General features: G+C 33.0%; 2 protein-coding genes across 2 annotated transcripts; both read left to right on the top strand.

The window, feature by feature from the left end:
* The first annotated feature begins 321 nt into the window (after window positions 1-321).
* LOC130900982 (uncharacterized) lies at window positions 322-14,913 on the top strand. The gene is made up of 7 exons (XM_057812017.1): window positions 322-642; window positions 1,989-2,107; window positions 4,027-4,164; window positions 5,837-5,951; window positions 7,925-8,032; window positions 10,209-10,344; window positions 12,705-14,913. The coding sequence occupies exons 1-7, from the start codon at window positions 448-450 to the stop codon at window positions 12,860-12,862; spliced, it is 969 nt and encodes a 322-aa protein (XP_057668000.1). The 5' UTR covers window positions 322-447; the 3' UTR covers window positions 12,863-14,913.
* Window positions 14,914-17,698: 2,785 nt separating this feature from the next.
* On the top strand, window positions 17,699-20,007 carry LOC130901353 (uncharacterized). Its single transcript, XM_057812675.1, has 3 exons — window positions 17,699-17,842; window positions 18,007-18,139; window positions 19,706-20,007. Exons 1-3 carry the CDS (start codon window positions 17,753-17,755, stop codon window positions 19,882-19,884), a joined length of 402 nt encoding a protein of 133 aa, XP_057668658.1. The 5' UTR covers window positions 17,699-17,752; the 3' UTR covers window positions 19,885-20,007.
* The last annotated feature ends 287 nt before the right edge of the window (window positions 20,008-20,294 follow it).

Genomic DNA, 20,294 nt, shown 5'->3' on the forward strand with positions numbered 1-20,294 from the left:
TCAAAATTGTTGATAGAATTTTGTTAAACGAAAACTGCGATGGCTTTCAAAAGGTAGGGTGTTAAAACATGTTTGTGCTTCTCAAATGAAAAAGACATTGATCACACTGGTTTAAAATTTTACTTTATGTTGGATATTGCAGCGAAATTGGAATAATTGCAGACTCAGAAGATAGAAATAATGATGATAATTGAACCTAATGGCCCGTCGATACGTAAATTATTAAGCAGCAAAATGAAGTTTATCTAATATAAATAGCATTCGATCTATGAAATTCGATAGGTTTTTCCTCTCATAACGGGTACCTAGTCTGTCATTTCATAATCGAATAATCAAAATTCAATAAAACGTCAAAATTCTCAGTCATCCATCTCATAATCATCAAGAAATTTCGCAATAATAAAAAGGAATAAAATATAATTTCAAGTCACTTCAGCGTTTCATACAATGTGCGACTGTTCACCATGCCCAGCGACAATTATACAATATGAAGAACCAACTGAATATGTCAATATTGATATTCATGCGTTTCCCTTACCGCCACCGCCGCCACCGCCACCTAAGCCCGGTGTTCCACCGCATTTGCTAAAAATTTTAGAAAAATATCCATACAATTGGCGGTTGGACCAACTATCAAAACAGGTAACTACTCAATTTAGAATAATGAAATTATCATTTTTAAGAATCAAAGTTTTTCACAGATAGTCCAATTTCTAGAAACCAAAAAAGGGGTAAAATCTGGGCTCGGCACAACTTGGGTAGCCGAAAAACCTCGAAAATTTCAGACATTTTTCGGTTTTTTCGCAATATCTCAAAAAGGAGTGGTTCTAGCAAAACAATTCCAATACAAAGTTGTAGAGCATTGAATTTTCTACAAATTTTATAGTTAACTTTTTCTTCTACGACCAATAGGGAACGAGCTACGGCATCTCAAAAATAGACCATTTTGTTCAAAATGGAAAAAAATCCAAGTAGCGCCTTCTTTTATACGTGATATTGCGAACCATGCATTCTTTGATGCTGTTTTTGACTTAGATTTTTAAAGTTAATCTTGCTCGTTTGCCACCCACATCTGATGATGCTGCTCTACACTCACTAAGATCGTTTAGCCAGATTGGGTGCCACACACTCGAACCCCAAACATTATGGGTGGACCAACAGTCTACTAGGACCCAGTACCCAAAAGCCTACTTGAAAGTGTCTCGTGCACTTGCAGATCTGGCCGTCAGCGAGCTTGCTCGTGCGTCAAAGCCGGTTTGAAATGCTCCAGCATCTGCAAGAAATGCAGAGTCACTGACTGCGACAATGTCCCACTGTACTCATCCGACCTGGACACAGATGGTGTCACCTCAAAACCATGGATGAGTTCTACGAGGACCCACCCATCATGGCACCTGCTCGGTAGAAACCAGGATCGTCGAAACGCCTAAGAAGGAAATGAAGTGAAAGAGGCTTTCTTGAAGGAAGGGTTATTACAAATAATTTTTCAAACAAATCAAAAAACTTCGTTAACAACTCCGTCTCATCAATTCAATTCATTCCACCAGAACTTCTCCACCTAATACGATGTTTGTCTCTGAAGCAATCAGCATACGTTCATATCTCCACGTCAAAAAGACCTCTGTGGGTTATGGAAATCACCAGTAAAAGATTGTTGAATATAGTTATTGGTTATCCAAGAAAAAACCCGAAGTCTATACGGTAGAATCAAGACCAAAAAATTACGTCAATATTGGTACAAAGTGAGGACAATATTGATTAGTTGTGAACCAGGGATACACTCCATACAATCCCGTCTTAGCTCCCTACGACTTTTGGGTATTTCCAAGTTAAAAATAGCATTCAGAAGACAGTTTGATGACAAAGAAAATGTGTAAATCAATGTGACCACAGCATTGAAGACAATTCTAGAAATAACTGCTTCATGAAGTGTTGTATCTATTTAATCGATGTATTATACTATTTTCATAATATGATTACTATTGTAGGTTCCACGAAAACAAAGATCTAAGTTCACTGGGCCTCCAAAGCCTTCACGCCCAAAAGTTCCAATATTGATACCAGAAATACAATTTTTTGCCGATCATTTATCCAGACCACCTTTGAGGTAAGCCAATAAAAGAAAAAGTAAGTCGATTGAATAGAATATTCATTATCGAAGTATTTTTGGGATGTTATATTGTTATTAAATATTATACTGGATATATAAAAACCGCATTGAAAAAATTGAAAACGCTTCAAAACAAAAAATTATCAGTTTTTGACTTTGGAAACTCAATTTGTGATTATTTTTTGAGCTAATTGCTAAATTCTAATTCAGATGCTTATAGTCAAATTGTCTCGCTTTGAATTTATAAAAACACAGCCATTGATTCATAGATAATCTGAAGTATTTAGAGGTGACAATATTGTAGAAAATGAAGGAATACCTACTATTTTTAATATTTTTGCATGAACAGTTATAAATCAAAAAAATATCTTCGAGTTAAGTGCCGCGATTGCTTAATGCTGATAAAATGCTCGCTCCCATTATAAAATTCGAACAAATGTTTGGATATCTTCAATGGTTTTGATGAAATCTCGCAGTAGATGAAGCTTTGGTACACCCTAGAAAAAAATAAAGTCGAAATAGTAAACATCATCAGAAGATGCCACAAAGAAAACAGAAACCGTGTTTTCTACCCATAAAGTCTTGCTATAGAGAATAATTTTGCCTTTGTTAGAGAAAACTGAAAATTTCATTGAAAATTACCGTCCTCGTATGTGTGAAAAATGCAATTAAGAGTTCAAAAATTAACCTTGTACATAGTTTTTTTGTTTTTTTTTAAAAAAAAATTATTTCATAATTCATAACAGATAAATGAATACATAGTCCGATAAAAACTGAAAGAGAAAAAGATCTAAAATAAAGACGATTTAGAAACATAATTAAAATTATATAGGTTCAGTTTGAGTATAGATGTTGTAGATATATTAATTAAAAACAAGTTTCGTGAGTCCTCGAGTTTATTGGTTAACTAATTATCTCTGTATAAATAAAATTTTTGAATATTCAATTGAATAACCTGATTACTATTGTTCAAAATACGTTTCGAATATCAACTTCAGCCTACTCTACGTAAATTAGGTTCGGAACACAAATAATTGATAAAGTTTTGAAAATTACTTCTACAAACTCTTAATGGATATTCAAATATAGAAAAAAAAAGTTGTTAACTCGCAAAAGAAAACTTCATGTTCACGTCTTTTAACTGCGAAAGTTACGTGAAATAAGATCGGAGAACTTGAAGGTATTGAACTTCTGTTTCATCCAGCATTAAGTCCGGACCTTACACCGTCAGATTACTATTTATTCAGATCCATGAGAAAAAATTGAATCCAAAGGAGGTGTTGGAAATGTAGAGCGACAACTATTTGCATGCAAGTCCAAATAATGGTTTTACCAATGTCTTAACGAGCTTATTGAATGTTGAGTTAGAACCATAGAAGACGATGGGCTACAATTCGAATATTGCGGTTTTCTACGTAGCTGAATTGGCTAAGGCAGCTTCACAAAAAATTGGAAAATTCCTCAAGACCAAGAAGTTGTATACTTACCAACAGTTTCTAATCCTCTACAAGCTGGTGCTCTCGTCTATCTTTGGAGTATTGTTCGCACATTTTGGAGCATACCCTGAAGATGCTGGACTCAGTACAGAAGAGGGAAATTCGATTTATAGATGATCCAGAGTTGACCAGAAACTTGAACATAGAAAAAATTTCGCTGATATGACTCTGTTTCTGAGCTGTCTAACATGAACACCAAGTTGGCCTGCGGACGCCTAGAAACTAATTCCTTTGGAGAAGTGCAAACCTGTGGAATCAGCTACCAAGACACGTATCCATATACATCTCCACGCGGCAAGTACTACTCCAAGCTACTCCTGTGTAATGAGACTCACAATCTTGTGCTTACTTTTTACATACATAACTTTCCTATTTCGTGGATATAATATTTTTAAACATTGTTCTGTTTTCCAATTTTAGGACTGTCATATTGAATAAAAAACAATTCGGACCAAAAATAACCAAAAAAAGAAGGAAATATTTCAACAATATCATTAAGAAGACATGGAATTCCATTTACAACTATTACAAGAAGAAAGCCAGAGACAAAAGAAACAGGTAATGTATAGTAAATTTTTCTTGAATTCAAGTTCTACTGCAGAGAATGTCGTTATCTCTCTAAATGCATTTGAACATTTCGAAACCTAGTTATACTAGATCTTTAACTTGAAATTGAATCTTCTCTCAACCAATATTGTATATCATTAATTTCTCATTTAATATAACAAATATGAAAAGCTAAACTTAGCTCCACGTTTCTTTGATCCAATATCTAGTATTTATATTAGTTCTATTCATGAGTTCTGGTGCAATTCTACTTCTAAAAATTAGGTAATTTTCTTTGAGACTGAGTTTGGTAAGGAGCTAACCATTCACAAAATCAGTAAGTCCACAAAATGAGAGAAGCTAAAATTTTTTGGACTGACTATAACTATGTGTATTGATATTCCAAGCTCTTTAGCAGATGATCAATAAGGTCCTAGAAAAACCATGTTCATGTTGAGTAGCACACAAAGGACATGGCACTAAGTATATGAAATCCTGCTGATAGACGAGTTTTTTTTAATTACAGTATAGTAGAAACTGTGGAGGTTTTCCATTACACGACTCAATCTGCTAAAAGATATTTTCTATATACTATCTTATATTATAGAATTCAAACATAAAAACATAAAATCGATTGTCTTCTTCATAATTCCAATTACAAGACATACGTAATAGTTTCTTTAATTTGACATGAGTAATTGTAGAAAGAGACAACGATAAAATTGATGTAACGTGAATAAGTGACAGTATTAAAAGTTGAATTTGACGTAAGCTTTGTTTACTGTGTTTGTTTTTGGCGAATTTTTTGATTGAACGTATATTTATTGTTAAAATCGGTCCTTTTGAGAACAAATTTGACTTTTTATGATTTTGCTTATGTTACTATTTACCTTTAGATTGAAATCAGCTCGCACTTTAAATAAAATGATGGAGAATTAGTTGCTTATAGTGGGATATCTGAAGTTTTAGAATACAAAAAGTTCTGCACTTTTTTAATTTGAATGTGATAAATTATAGCTAATTTAGATGCTTTATATACAGCTGTAGAAAGCTTTGGGCTCCAGCTAGACCTTTTCAAAAGTTAATCTGAGTTGTTTCGATTTCTAGAACCTGATGATGGTTATATATTTACCGAAACGTATATTTTCAAGCTCAATCTTATTTTTATTTATTTTATTAATTTAATTTTAATTTAGTTGAGAGTTGGAAACAAAAAACATTGTACTACTGAAGCTAATAATCAAAATAATGATAAAAAGATTAAAGTCAAAGTATTTATATGAAAAGTTTTTTGTGATGAATAAATTATGTTCAGCTTGTCTGTTTTATGATGTTGTATCTTTATATATCATAAAAATAATGATATTTATATAGTTAAGAACAAAATTATTATGTTTGCAAACGTTTACGTGAAGCTTCGAAGTTATATCGAGGAATAACAGTTTAAACATCTATTCAGGAATTCATTCGGTTAGCATCTTCTCTACATGTCTATACCAACTACCCATGTCGACTATGTTATAGAATTTCGTCATTCCACCATTTTATAGTCTTTATAGTCTATAGCATCCTTGAAAAACCTGCTCCCTTCCATCATCTATCTTTTAAAAAACATTCAAATATTTTCTGATATAATCTATGAACCATGGATGATAAAAAATCTATCTATCGTTTGTATTTTTAGAGCTTTGGCAGGAAAAAAGAGCCTAGGAACAAAAAAATCAGAAAAGACAATGGATACAAAACGACTAGAATCATTAGCTCAACCAAAAAAACTTTTTCTCCCACCCAAAAAAGAGGTAACTATTTCATCATGGTATTACTATAAGACGGGTAATTCAATTTCTAAATGAGGTATCCATTGCTCTATCACTCAATCCACAGGTATGCAACAGAAATATTCACGAGCGACGATTCAATTTTTTATTTGAAAGGCCGTTTCAGATGATACAATTAGTTTAGAAAATAAAACATTCGTAAACATAGAAAGATTCAAACCTTTTGAGCTATAATAATGAAAAATTGGCCTGTTAATACAGTGGTACTTTGTGGTTAAGTATATGGAAGGACTTTTGAAACACCAATTCATGAATCAAAAGGTAGTTCTCAAAATAAATTATGGTCTGTTTATCTAAAAGATCGATATTGATGGTAGTGCTCTGTTGGATTTGCAGTTCTGTCGATTTTGGATGGATCGGTCTTCAGAAAGCTACTAAACCAGTCGATGAGTGAGGACGTCAAACCTTACGATCTTAATTTATTTCGAAAGTTTGACAAGAGAATCCATGTCAAAAGCCTTCGATATGTCCACAGCGATATACCAGGAGATCCCCCGTTAGCATACTCAAGATATCCCAATATTTACTGGTTAACGACTTTCTCAATTGACATTGGGAACTAAAACAATCGGATGGTAGTTTTTAGAAACCGTATTCTTTCCTTTTTTTTTGGTATTGGATTGAACCCAAGCAAGTTTCCAATCTGCAGAGAAGAACCTCTTTTATATGAAGGAAAAGAGTTTGCGGACTTATTAGTTCAGCTGCTCATTTCTTCAGTACGATTTGTGGTATTCTATCAAGGCCAGTGGTTTTTTTTGATGTTTAAATCTTTGAAAATTTCCCTCAGGAAGCAAGATTTGAATTTGCGATCCAATAAGTATCAAAAACCAATAATTGATAGTTTATTTTTGAGAGTCTTCACAGACAAATGATTTATTTCTGGAAAAGACAGTTTTTTTGAAAAAGGCAGTCTTCGAAGGCAAATTTTGATTTTTTGCAAAAACAAATAATAATTCTTCAGGTAAAGAAAAAGTTTTCAAAGACCAATGATAAAGTTGAAAAACGATATTGGAAAAAAAATTAATGAAGTGAAGGAATGTAAATGTAAACAGTTCAAACTTAGTTATCTTCCAGAAGCATTGTCCATTTTACTGATAATCATTTGTTGAAATTAACTTATAGAGTTAGGGATATAAAATTATTGAAATCACACATAATTTTGAGTCTCACATAAAACTATAGTCCTTTTAGTACACACATGTGTTTCAAAAAAGATGAACAAATATGAACAAGGTTAAATATAACTCATAGAAGAGACTCTAAATGATGAATCTGAATTTATAAGCTTTGAAAAATATTAAGAAAATCCTGAAAGCTCTGGAGAAGAGCATGTGCATCAAAGAAGTCTTAATCTCAAGTCAGTTGAGTCAATAGATTCCAAATCAAGGAGAGAATTTTGAAAATAGAGTATTCCTTTCAAGAATGAAAGACCAAGGACAAAAAATATTATAAGTTACTTTCAATTAAACCAAATCTGATAATATAGGGAAGGCTTCTCAAAATATGAGACAGTTTCTCATAGAAGACATTCTAGATTTAATGTAGCTCATAGAAATTACTATGGAAAATCAGTTAGAGCAATCTTTTTAATAAAAATGGAATATTTTCATAAATTTGCAAAATGGAAATGTTACAAACGACCTGTTACATTTTTCATCAAATATTTTTATAGCCACTAGATTCCTTTCTCCAATTTGATTTTTTTAAGTTGGCAAAAATTCTTATTTTCACATAATCCTGATAAAATAATTTGAAAAAAAATCCAAATATTTTGTTGGTGATACTGCGAATTCTAGCTGTACCTAAAAGTGCCAGAGGAAATTATTTGAAACGGTGGTTTTACCACCCATCGTTAATGTAATCAATTCATCCGATGACTTTAATATGATCGCTTGGAGCATGTCATAAAATCTATTCATAATGTTTTGTTTCAGTCCAAGAAAAAAAAGAAAACGTGGAAAGAATGTCCTGATTGTGCCGATCATTTGGACACATTAGCAGCTCCAAAAGCACGGAAAGAAGTACCAACCAGAGAGTTAGGCGTAAGTTTCCATTATTATATATATATTTTTTTTTAATTTAACTTTGTCCACGGATAGGGGAAACGACTTTTTCCATTTTTCAGTCTATTTCTGCATAACTGAAAACTAATTGTCAGCATAATTTTGGAAATTTTGTAAAAACTTACAGTAAAGTGTCATTAGCACATACGACAAATAATTCTTGGGATAATTTGTTTAGAATCAACATTTACCAAGCTTCGAAATAATCGGTCAACCATAAATTTTAATTTATTAAAAGTTTATTTCACAAATCGATTGATTGATATTTGTAACAAAGACTTTAATCGAAAAACTTTATTAGATTATAATTTTTTATTAAAATAATAGATCGTTCGTAATTCATAGACGTATCTCTGTTTTCAGTAGTTAGTTAAAATATTTTTTCAAATTATATTTCAAGTATTTTCGTATTACATAACATTTCTATACGAGGATGGTCCTAGATATACGTGGCCCAACAAAGAAAAACTAGACCCAAACATCGCCAGTTGCTCGATGGAAACATCTTCACGACGCAACGCTGTTTTTGCTGTTTGTTCTTGTTGGCTAGCACTCAGGATTCGCAACCTTTTGAGGATAATCCCAGAAATACCTGGCTCAACAATTTTGTAGAAGAATATCTTTGTTTTTAAACGTAATCTCTTTTTAACTCCATACACTTTTACCAGCGATTTTCAATAAGTTCGATACCCTTTTTATAATAAGAAACTTCTCAAAATAGTCTTTAATCGCCAAAATCACCTTTTCATCGTTGGAAAATCTTTCGGCATCTGAGGGACTAAATCTGGCTAATAGGATGCATCAGCTAGCCATTCAATATTTAATTCATTCATTTTGACTATTGAAATAACGGATGTGTGAGCTGGAACATTGTCTTGATAAAACAACACTTTCTTCTTAGCCAAATGCTGCCTTTTTTGCTTGATATAATCCTAGGGGGATAAATCTGGAGGATAGAATGCATGAGGTAGCAATTCAGACTTTAATTCATTAATTTTGGCCTTAGTAATAAAGTATGTGTGAGCTGGTGCATTATCTTCCTCAACACTTCTTTCTTAGCCAAATGCGGCTGTTTTTGCTTGATTTCTTCGCTCAAACATTGCAATAAACTCGCATAATACCCGCTGTTTAGAGTTATTTCTTTTTGGTGATAGTCAATGAAAATTATCCCACGCGCACCCCAAAAAACCGACGCCATTACCTTGCCTGCATATGGAACGGTCTTTGCTTTCTTTGGAGCTCGTTCTCTCTTTTCAGTCCATTATTTTGATTGATTCTAGTCTCTGATGGTCCCACGTTTCTTTCATGGTTATGGAACGGCGCAAAACATTGCAAAACACACGATGGAAACATCTTCACGACACTGTTTTTGTTCCATTGTTCCAATCGCACTTTTTGAAATTCCTACTCTGTCTGCTAGCTCTGCGTACTTCCTGTCGACGATCATCAAGTACCACTTTGTGGATTTTCTTCAGAATTTCTTTGTTCGACCACTGCGATCATGATCTGCGCAAGTCGTACGGTTTCGTTTGTTTACAAATTCACTGGAAACGTTCTCTATTGATGGCTGCCAAAAAGAAATACTAAACGTGATGTTTTCAAATTTGAAACATATGATGTATAGATTATGTACTTTCTAATACAGTGAAATTTTTAAACCAACTACCACCATCTTTAGATCAGGCCAGGTACTTGTGAGACCATCCTCATAAATATAATGAATATATCGGGTGTACACTAACCAACTAACCTACTCATAGCTTCTAATAACTTTAAAGTAAAAAAATGTATGGTGATAACATTATGTCATACAGGATGTATAGGATTAAGGACTTTTAATCAACGTTACGTTCATAAATAACAAGTTTAATATAAAAACTCATTATTATAAGTAGAGCTGCTTCTTACAAGTCCAAAAACGAATTGGAATTCCACTTTTTTTGTCTGCTTCGATGGTATGATTTACCGTCAAAGAATTATCATTTTTTTAAGAAACTTCGTCCTGTTAAACTTGTAAATTACCAGTTAAGATACAGCACTCTTATTCATTAAGCTGAAGAAGACGATGTGGTTCCCTTTCTGATTTGTTTCTCCTAAATACTTATAGTAAAAACTCAATGCTTGACTAATTCAATAAATATAATAATTTTTTTAGTACGTAAATCCAGCTGCACTAACTTATACCCCAACGGAAACTATTTTAAAATTATCTAGACAATTTGATAGATACAATAAAATATTACCCCCTTTGGAACTGGGAAAAGTAAATAAGAGCGCACTGCGATATAAAAGTGAGTATTATCAATAATTCAAAGTAATGAAAAGGTGAATTCAACAACTCAAACAACTACTCACTAAACGCTTTCAGTTCTCTCGAAATGGTTGTTTTTTTCGATTTAAAACATTTGTTGATAAACTTGAAGTAAACAGAATGGATACGACGTAAAAACCTACTAGAGCTAGATCTAAAGAAAGTACTCCACCTCAAAAACTATCCAAATCACCTCAAGAACGGGTCTAGAGAGCTTTTAGTTAATTATTATAATAATGAAAGCTATAAACTATATCTCTGAAGAGCTTTTGCTTCATTGGTTCATCTATATAATCATTTAAGCAGTTTCACGTCTCCTTTAGACATTTCTAATCGTTTTCCTCTTTGTTCCTTCTATTTGAATACTTTACTTCCCCAGAAACTATCAAAATCACCTCAAGGAAGAGTCTGGAAGAGCTTTTAGCTCATTGTTATAATCATGAAAGCTATAAAGTATATAAACCACTTCGTGGACGAGTCTGAAGAGATTTTGGTTCATCTATATAATCATGATAGCAGCTTCACATTTCCTTTAGACATTTCTGATATTTTTTCCACTCCATGTCTTACATTTGAATACTTTACTTCCCCAGAAACTATCCAAATCACCTCATTGCCAAGTCTGGAGATCTTTTGCTTCATTGGTTCATCATTTAAGCAGTTTCACGTCTCCTTTAGACATTTCTAATCGTTTTCCTCTTTGTTCCTTCCATTTGAATACTTTACTTCCCCAGAAACTATCCAAATCACCTCAAGGAAGAGTCTGGGAGAGCTTTTAGCTCATTGTTATAATCATGAAAGCTATAAAGTGTATAAACCACTTCGTGGACGAGTCTGAAGAGATTTTGGTTCATCTATATAATCATGATGGCAGCTTCATACTTCATTTAGACATTTCTGATCTTTTTTCCACTCCATCTCTTACATTTGAATACTTTACTTCCCCAAAAACTATCCAAATCACCTCATTGCCGAGTCTGGAGAGCTTTTGCTTCATTGGTTCATCATTATAATCAGTTATAATATAATATTATAAGCAGTTTCACGACTCCTTTAGACATTTCTAATCGTTTTCCTCTTTGTTCCTTCCATTTGAATACTTTACTTCCCCAGAAACTATCCAAATCACCTCAAGGAAGAGTCTGGGAGAGCTTTTAGCTCATTGTTATAATCATGAAAGCTATAAAATATATAAACCACTTCGTGGACGAGTCTGAAGAGATTTTGGTTCATCTATATAATCATGATAGCAGCTTCATACTTCCTTTAGACATTTCTGATCTTTTTTCCACTCCATCTCTTACATTTGAATACTTTACTTCCCCAAAAACTATCCAAATCACCTCCTTGCCGAGTCTGGAGAGCTTTTGCTTCATTGGTTCATCATTATAATCATTTAAGCAGTTTCACGTCTCCTTTAGACATTTCTAATCGTTTTCCTCTTTGTTCCTTCCATTTGAATACTTTACTTCCCCAGAAACTATCCAAATCACCTCAAGGACGAGTCTGGGAGAGCTTTTAGCTCATTGTTATAATCATGAAAGCTATAAAGTGTATAAACCACTTCGTGGACGAGTCTGAAGAGCTCTTGGTTCATCTATATAATCATGATATCAGTTTCACATTTCCTTTAGACATTTCTGATCTCTTTTCTACTCCATGTCTTCCATTTGAATACTTTACTTCCCCAGAAACTATCCAAATCACCTCATTGCCGAGTCTGGAGATCTTTTGCTTCATTGGTTCATCATTTAAGCAGTTTCACGTCTCCTTTAGACATTTCTAATCGTTTTTCTCTTTGTTCCTTCCATTTGAATACTTTACTTCCCCAGAAACTATCCAAATCACCTCAAGGACGAATCTGGGAGAGCTTTTAGCTCATTGTTATAATCATGAAAGCTATAAAGTATATAAACCACTTCGTGGACGAGTCTGAAGAGATTTTGGTTCATCTATATAATCATGATAGCAGCTTCATACTTCCTTTACACATTTCTGATCTTTTTTCCACTCCATGTCTTCCATTTGAATACTTTTCTTCCTTAACTGTCCAAACCACCTCATGGACAAGTCTTCTTCGGCTCCTTTTCATCAATTTAATACTTTTCTTGTTAAATACAGGATTATTGATATCCTTTGGATCATCCTTAGCGATAACTTCGTCAACCTTACTAAATGCTTTGTGTTACTCCAATACTTGCGTCGGCGGAGCCCTAAAAATCATTTTCGACAACTTCGTAGCCTTAAATGCATTAAAAACTACAAAAATTTAGCGAACTCGTTGCTCAAATTTGTCACCTTGACAAACCTTGAAATAAGTAACAAACACATTTTTTCCAGTTACTCCTCGCATAGAAGCATTGGCGGTACCTAAGAAACGTAGTGAAAAAGAAGTAGAAGATTCAGAATGGGATCCTTGGGCTATATCGAAAAATGCATTAAAGTATAAACCGACACCAAGAATTTTAGAACTAGCGAAACCCACCGAACGAGATTAATAAACGCAGAGAGCGAAAATAATATTGTCCATATCAGCTTAAATGATAAGCTTTCATTACTATCCTATTATTTATTTAATGAAACTTTTAGTAACGATACAGGAAATAACTTAATTCATGTCACGTTTGCTTGGTTTATGCAGCAAAAATTAAAACTAAATTGAAATTAACATTGATCTAAACTTTCTTGGTGGTAATTTTTTGGATAGAAATTCCCTGTATGGGTCTTTTTGGTCATACAAATGTGGAAAGCTCCCGACACTGTCTACCAGTATTCTATCGTCTAAAGGGCATTGACCACTTCAAGATTATGCTTTTTTCTATTTTTTTTTATTAGTTTTAAAAATAAAACACCACGGTGGGAATTGGCGCAATAACCAAAAAACAAGGATGTTATAAACAAAACAATACAGACTGAACTAATGTTTCTGTGCTCATAACCTCACAAAATTGAGGAATTATACTAAAAAGTTAAAAGATAATCTGTTGGTTCAATTTTTATTTAAATTTTTCCACGAACTACAAATGCTATTCCAGCATCTTTCAACTAGTAACTCAATTTTTAATTTTGGCTGCATAAACTAAGCTTTTGTTTTTTTCTATAGTTTCAATTTCTACAAGAAATGATCAATTTCATATAGCAAGCCAACTTCAATCACAACTTAACTTTATTCAATATAATTCAATATATTCAAAAGCATTCTTTCCAGTAGTATCTTTTGCGTCTGGTGATTTATCACCAAATATATTTCTTTTGGCATTAAAATACGTTTGTTGTAATGCTTCTCATATTCTCACGAGGACCTAGAAGATCAGAATGAAACTATCATCAACCCCCTCACGCAAGATTCCTTTGTTTACTTTCCATTAATGCTTCTAGAAATGATTAATTTCATATAGGAAGCCAGCTTCAATCACAACTTAACTTTATGGAATATAATTATATTCAAAAATATTATTTCCAGAAGTGTCCTTCCATTAATACTTGTAGTTACCAGTTCCTTTTGTAATAAGTTCGGATCACGTGTCTTGGATATTTATATCTAATATTTAAAACAAAATCATTCGCATGTACTGGAATTTTGATGTAAATTCATCACAGTTCACAATTTACAGCATTTGAAGCTTCGAGATCTTCTTTTTTCTTTTATAATACAGCACGTTACCTTGATTTATCTCCTTGTCCATATTCATATGTAACTTCTTCACCCTGCCATTTGTCTTCTTCTCATTTTCCAGTCAACAGTTGTTAACTACGGCTTTTTTTATCTATATACAGTATGCGCCAAAATATACATGACTAAGTCATTAAAATAGAAGTCAATAGAGTTTCCCGATCATCATCCTCAATGGAATAAAGAACCAATCAGGCTGTATGCTTATTAGTGTTAAAACCACACATTAATCAAGAATTGTATGGCCACATATTCAAAATATATCATTACAACACTTAATTGACGTCACGTCCATGGTTGTCACTTGTTCTCTCACGTGAATTGGCCTACCAGATCTTAGCACCAATAAAAACACATAATGCGACTACTGTCATACGTCAAAAAGCAGACATGCGCGTAATAGCGGCCCATCATCAAGTTTTGTATATTATGGCGCATATCGTACTTTTCTTTCAATTATAGAGTTGAAACTGATTTCTGAATAACCAATAATTTGACTAATAAATCTTCAATTCATTATGTCTTAATAAAAACTACAGAAATTATTTTTTAGAAATAACTATTTAAAGCGCAAATGTTTTTTACTTATGTTTAAATACCAAACTGAGTATTAGCAAATATATTTTGATGATTAAATCTTTGCAAACTAGAAAGTATGTATAAACAAACTTTTTGTGGAAAGTGCACGATCTTTAAATATTAAAATGGACTCAAATTTTTCTTAAAATATTAGGAAAAGTATTGGAAACTTATTGTTTGCTCTCTATTGTATAATTTTAAACGTATATTAATTGTATTTTAAGCGGAAACGTTGAATATTGTATAGGTCTATCTTTCAGTTAACAGTTCATCAAATAAATTTGATTTTGTAACATGGTTGTGAATAATTTAATTTTCATTCTTATGCTACGATAAGGGGTTTTCGGAAACAACGATCGGGTTAGCTCGATCATGATCTGAATATTCAGAAAGTAATCCGGATCCCGTTTTTAATCCTGATCCTAAAATATAGTTGGTAAATACGATCAAGCTGACAGATTGTTCTATTTTTTAAAACTAATTAATGCCCCGTAAATTTTAATAACTGGGATTACGATTTTTATTTATTTTTGAATCAAAGCTAGCTTATTAGTATTGAACTTTAGTGAGATGGTTAATCGTTTATATATGTATAATAATTATTATTAATTTCTTTAACATCTATTACACAACTGAATTGAGATCTATACACACCGAAAAACTATGAAATTATATAATACACGAAACTAGAGTTATAAAAATAAATAATTCTTGTAGTATGGGGGCAAATCTGTATATTTTGAGATGATATGATACTAGAGGTGTTAGATCTGTATTTTGAAATACCACCATTCTTAAATAGTGAGCTGTGAATGCTTTTGAGTCGCTTACTTCTTGAAGAGTATTTGGAACGATCGACATAAAGTGACAATCGACCTCAGCGGCTTCAATGGATGCAAATCAACAATATCTGACAAAAGTAGATGCCAATACACCCAAATATATAAGAATTGATGTAATTCGACTTCAATCGGCTTCAATGGATGTGAATCGACGATATCTGACAAAAGTAAACGCCAATATACTCAAACATAAGAATCGGGAACAAATTAAGCGTTCTCTGCAGTGTCGTATTTAAGGAGGATCTAGCGGGGGCTAAAGTCCCAGGTCCCGGGCACGTAGGGGCCTTGCAAATTTACCAATTTGATCAGTTATTTTAGAAGCAAGATTGGATCTATAGCAAAATTTGCTGTTTTTCCACAAATTGTTTTGAACTTCAAATGAAATGAATTAGAAGTGCGAGTAAAATCTCTAGTAGAAATATATTCGAATGATTTACAGCTTGAATTATTTTGCGAATTACATCAATTCATTCGTCTTGTCAAACTTCAACCTGAATCGATTATTAAGACAAATATTGGAAATGTTCAATTGGATCCTTGATTCAGACATGATCGAAATTTTTTGGAATGTATCTTTAACTAATTTTCAAGCGATAAGGTCGTTCTCGTTACAGAATAAAATTTTGATGAGATAATTGAAAATTTTGCCACAAATCGAGAAAGGGATTTATTAAATAAAAATTTTATATATTTATATATTACATTTAAAAGAGTTCGAGCTAATTTTGATTTCTTTAATTGGACCCCGGGTCGATTTTAGCCCAACGCTGGTTCTCTGTCAAGACTTTTTTTTACTTTATATATAGAAAAAAATTGTCATTATAATTCAAAACGAAATTACGTAATATACTTCATGCAGTCTTCTTCGCATCAACTAGAGTCAGAGGCTACTTAAAAGCGAAATAAGTTTAGGGCTTAACCTGATAATAATCAACAGATTTTTTCAGTTAATTTGCATTCTTCCAGATAGCTGAGAGAAAGTACTGGAAAGTTTAACCTCTTTCTATATAAAACGTCATAATTTCACGGTAATACCAACATTGTTGGTACGGCCAACTACTGGTCCACTCTAGGAACTGCTGGGAAAGTGTCTGTATCCGTAACCTTTAGCTGGCCCGTTCATGGACCTATAACAAACAGTCGGTTCGATTTTTTGTTTTTTCGCATGAATTGAAAAGTTTCATTGGTCGCATTCAGAGGACGTATCGCTTTGCGGTAGTGATCGGAAAGGTGTTGAACTTTCGCTGGCCAGCCATGTTTGATATTTGTAAATTGTTGTGAGGTGGTATTATGTGGTGGTACTTTATCTAGTTTCACTATGTGTGTCCAGCACTCAATCATTTCTGTTTGTAACAAGTCACTCTCGATGCCGCTCTTGTAAAAGGAGTCAAACCTCAGTTTCAGCAATCGTTTCTTCATTTCAACTAAATTTCTTACCGGTGAGATTTTTTTTGACATCAGCGAATAGCCAATAGTCACTCGGAACCAGATCTGGACTATACGGTGGATGAGGAAGCTATTTGAAGTTCAATTTAACCATCGTTGCCATCGACTTGTGAATCGGTGCATTGTCTTGGTAAAACAATGGTTTTTTCTTCGATGAATGAGGCCGTTTTTCCTTGATTTTTGCATTTAAACGATCCAACAACTCTATTTATTATTCACTTGTGATTGTCTTCCTTTTTGGAGATGAACAATATTCTTTGCGGATTTCAAAATACTGAAGCCATAATCTTCCCAGTTAACTGATGTGCCTTTGGACACTTCAAAGGTGGTTCACCAGCTGCATTCCTCTCAGATGATGATCGTTCTGATTCAGGAGTAAAGTGATGGATCCATATTTCATACATTGTCATGACTATGAGTAAACGTAGCACCCATTTTGAAAAAAGCTTTCTCGTGGTCAAATATTTATGCATAATTGTAAACACTCTTCCTTCTGGTATCTTTAAGGGCTCAGCTATCTCATGTAAATCAATTTACGATTAGGTATAACCAATGTTTTGATGTTTTCTGGATTAACAATCTCAAGTGGACTACCAGAATGTTCACTATCATCTGTATCTATACGACCACGTTTAAATTTAGCGAACCAATTTCGATAAAGCACACGTTTGAAGGTATTTAATATTCAATTTTACTTTAAATGCTTTAGAAATAATTATACTTCAATTTTAATACCCTATAACACATTATAAGACAAATAGTGTCTTCTCTAATCATATCAATTTTTGTGGTCATGAAACATCTAATGTCAAATTAGCGAAAGTATAAGTCAAAATTTTAAGTTAAAAATGTTATCCACCAAATACTCAAATATTCCAGAAGAATTTTGTAGAATAAGAACACAGAAACCTAGAATACGTGAGAAAATAAATTACAAGGTAAATATTTCGTTTTTTTTTTAATTTTGTCAAATACGCCCTAGTGGTGAACCTGAAATTTTGAAAATTATTTCCACATGTTTTTCGGGTCGCTTCTGTTAGATTTTTTTCCACTGAAGCTGCAATATAATCCGTTCCTGAGGTATGGAATAAATCTGTTTCAGAAATGGTTAACAGCAAACGATAGGCAAGACGCAATTTTATTGCAAGAAGAAAAAATGCGTGAATTACGTGAATTGAAGAGAAAAATAGGCGAAGACTTTTTCAAAGTAAAAGAATCAGCTTTGAATTATAAAGGTAATGAAATATTGATTATGAAATAATGAAATAAACGATTAAAATGTATCTGCCTGTAAGGGCGTTTGGTTTAAACAGGGTACCAGACGGGAACTGAGCCCTTTTTGTACCCAATTCGTCTATTAGAACTTCGGTAGTCTTCTATCTGACGCGAATAATCTTGTGGCCATCGAACTATCCTTGACGCTTCGGTTATTACCATCCGTTTATTCAGTTTTTTGTGTTTAAAAACACATGCTGACAAAACTTATTTTTAAACTGGTATAATTTTATTCTGCATAATTTGCTACCTTTTGCTGTATTACTTCTAATATCTCTCATGTTCTTAAGTCATATTTGTGTACATACGCCTTCCGACAGCTTCGGCCAATAGAAATGCATTTATGTTTACGATTTGATGTTTTCATTCGTAAACAGAGTCCACGCGGACTGACGGTTTGTTAGATTTTTACCGAATTTCATATAGGGAATAATCATGCCGTGCGTATTTATGAAATATTGATTATTCTTCGCTTAACTGTCTTTTGCAATTGATATTGGAAGAACTATACTAACGTTCGGTTTCATAATACATTTAAAGGAAACTTTAAATTTAAAGTTTCTATTAAATTAAGTCGCGCGTTTCATAATTGACAGAAATGTTTCACTTTAGCACATTAAAGTCTCTTTTAGAGGCAAACATCAAATGAATTATCTAATTGTCTCTGATGGGAACCATTAATCATCTAATTAAGTGATACGACGTCTCTAATTTTTGTCGTATATCAATGTGACTGAAGTATCATAAATTTAGGTACCTAACTTCAAGTTATCAATTTATTCGTTAAAATTTATTGTACACTGACCGCTCCTAACGGGAACCAACGTCATAGTTAAGCGATTCCAAATGTCCCTTAAACACTTGTGTGTCCTTTATATTCTTGACATCCAACGAAAACAGATTATTGAAACCACTTTATTTATTTATATCTTTGTGCTCAATAAATAGCTTTTTACAAAGTTGTAATTGGATTATTTAACTAAAAAACCCCAAACTTTGACTCATCACTCCATAAAACTCCCTCCCACTTATCGTGCGTTCAATTTTTATGTTCTTTAGCCCACCAGAAGTATCTTAACTGCTATTCTTCCGATAAATATCAACTTCTCTCATCTCCTTTTTACTGTAGAAGTACTCAAAGACATATTCCTAGAATTATTGATCTGAGCTACTATTTCTGGGTCCTCGAGTCTTCGATCACGTTATTTCATCGATTCAATACGTTTATTTTCATCGGTTGTAGTTTTCAAAGGCCGCCTTAAACGTTTTCTATCGCCAAAACTCCTGATGGATGCATATTTTTTCACGATGTAGTACACTTTGGCCTAGACTATGGAAACTTGCGATCCGTGCACGAGTTTAAACCGATAGTTTCTTGGTTTCGCCAGAACGAAAACAATTCGTATACAAAAATATGTTTTGTTCGAAAAAGTCCGTTCTTGCGTCTCACAGGGGTAACTGAGTCTAAACTACAATCATAAACACCGTATAAATCATTCACGGTTATCGTTTATTTTTACTTTCAGCAACCAAACGAATAAGAGACTTGGCGCAACCAAAAGCCCATGCTAAAAAAGTTACAGAAGCCACTACGAAAAATTCTCACGTTAAACCAACAGCATTAAGATATATGCCAACTAAACGAATATTGGAACTGGCGAGACCAAAAGAAAATTACATTTCGAGAAGACCAGATTCTTTCTAGTCATTTTTGAATTGATTTAACTAATTCATATTTTCAAACAGATTTTTTTTTCTTAGGAAATGTTTCATACCTACAACGTAACCAATTTTTTTATAATTAACAATTAAAATCAATTTACAAAAATATATTCAACCTTTTTTTTTGGTTATTACACTACTACAGTTCGAGTGTACACCAAAATGTACTAACTCTAATATATTTCCGACTTTCGAATATTGTACTTGAAATATATTAAAAGTAATACACTTTGGAGTTCAATGTTGCCATTTTCCCACAACAAAAATGCTTATATATATACAACGCATGATGAAAAATCAAAAATGGCGTTACTGACAGCAGATAAATAATTAAATTTGTTCTAGAATTTATAATAGAGGATTATTTTTAAAACATCGGTTGTATCATCAGTT

The sequence above is a fragment of the Diorhabda carinulata genome, chromosome X, assembly GCF_026250575.1.
Source record: "Diorhabda carinulata isolate Delta chromosome X, icDioCari1.1, whole genome shotgun sequence".
Classification (NCBI taxonomy): Eukaryota; Metazoa; Arthropoda; class Insecta; order Coleoptera; family Chrysomelidae; genus Diorhabda; species Diorhabda carinulata.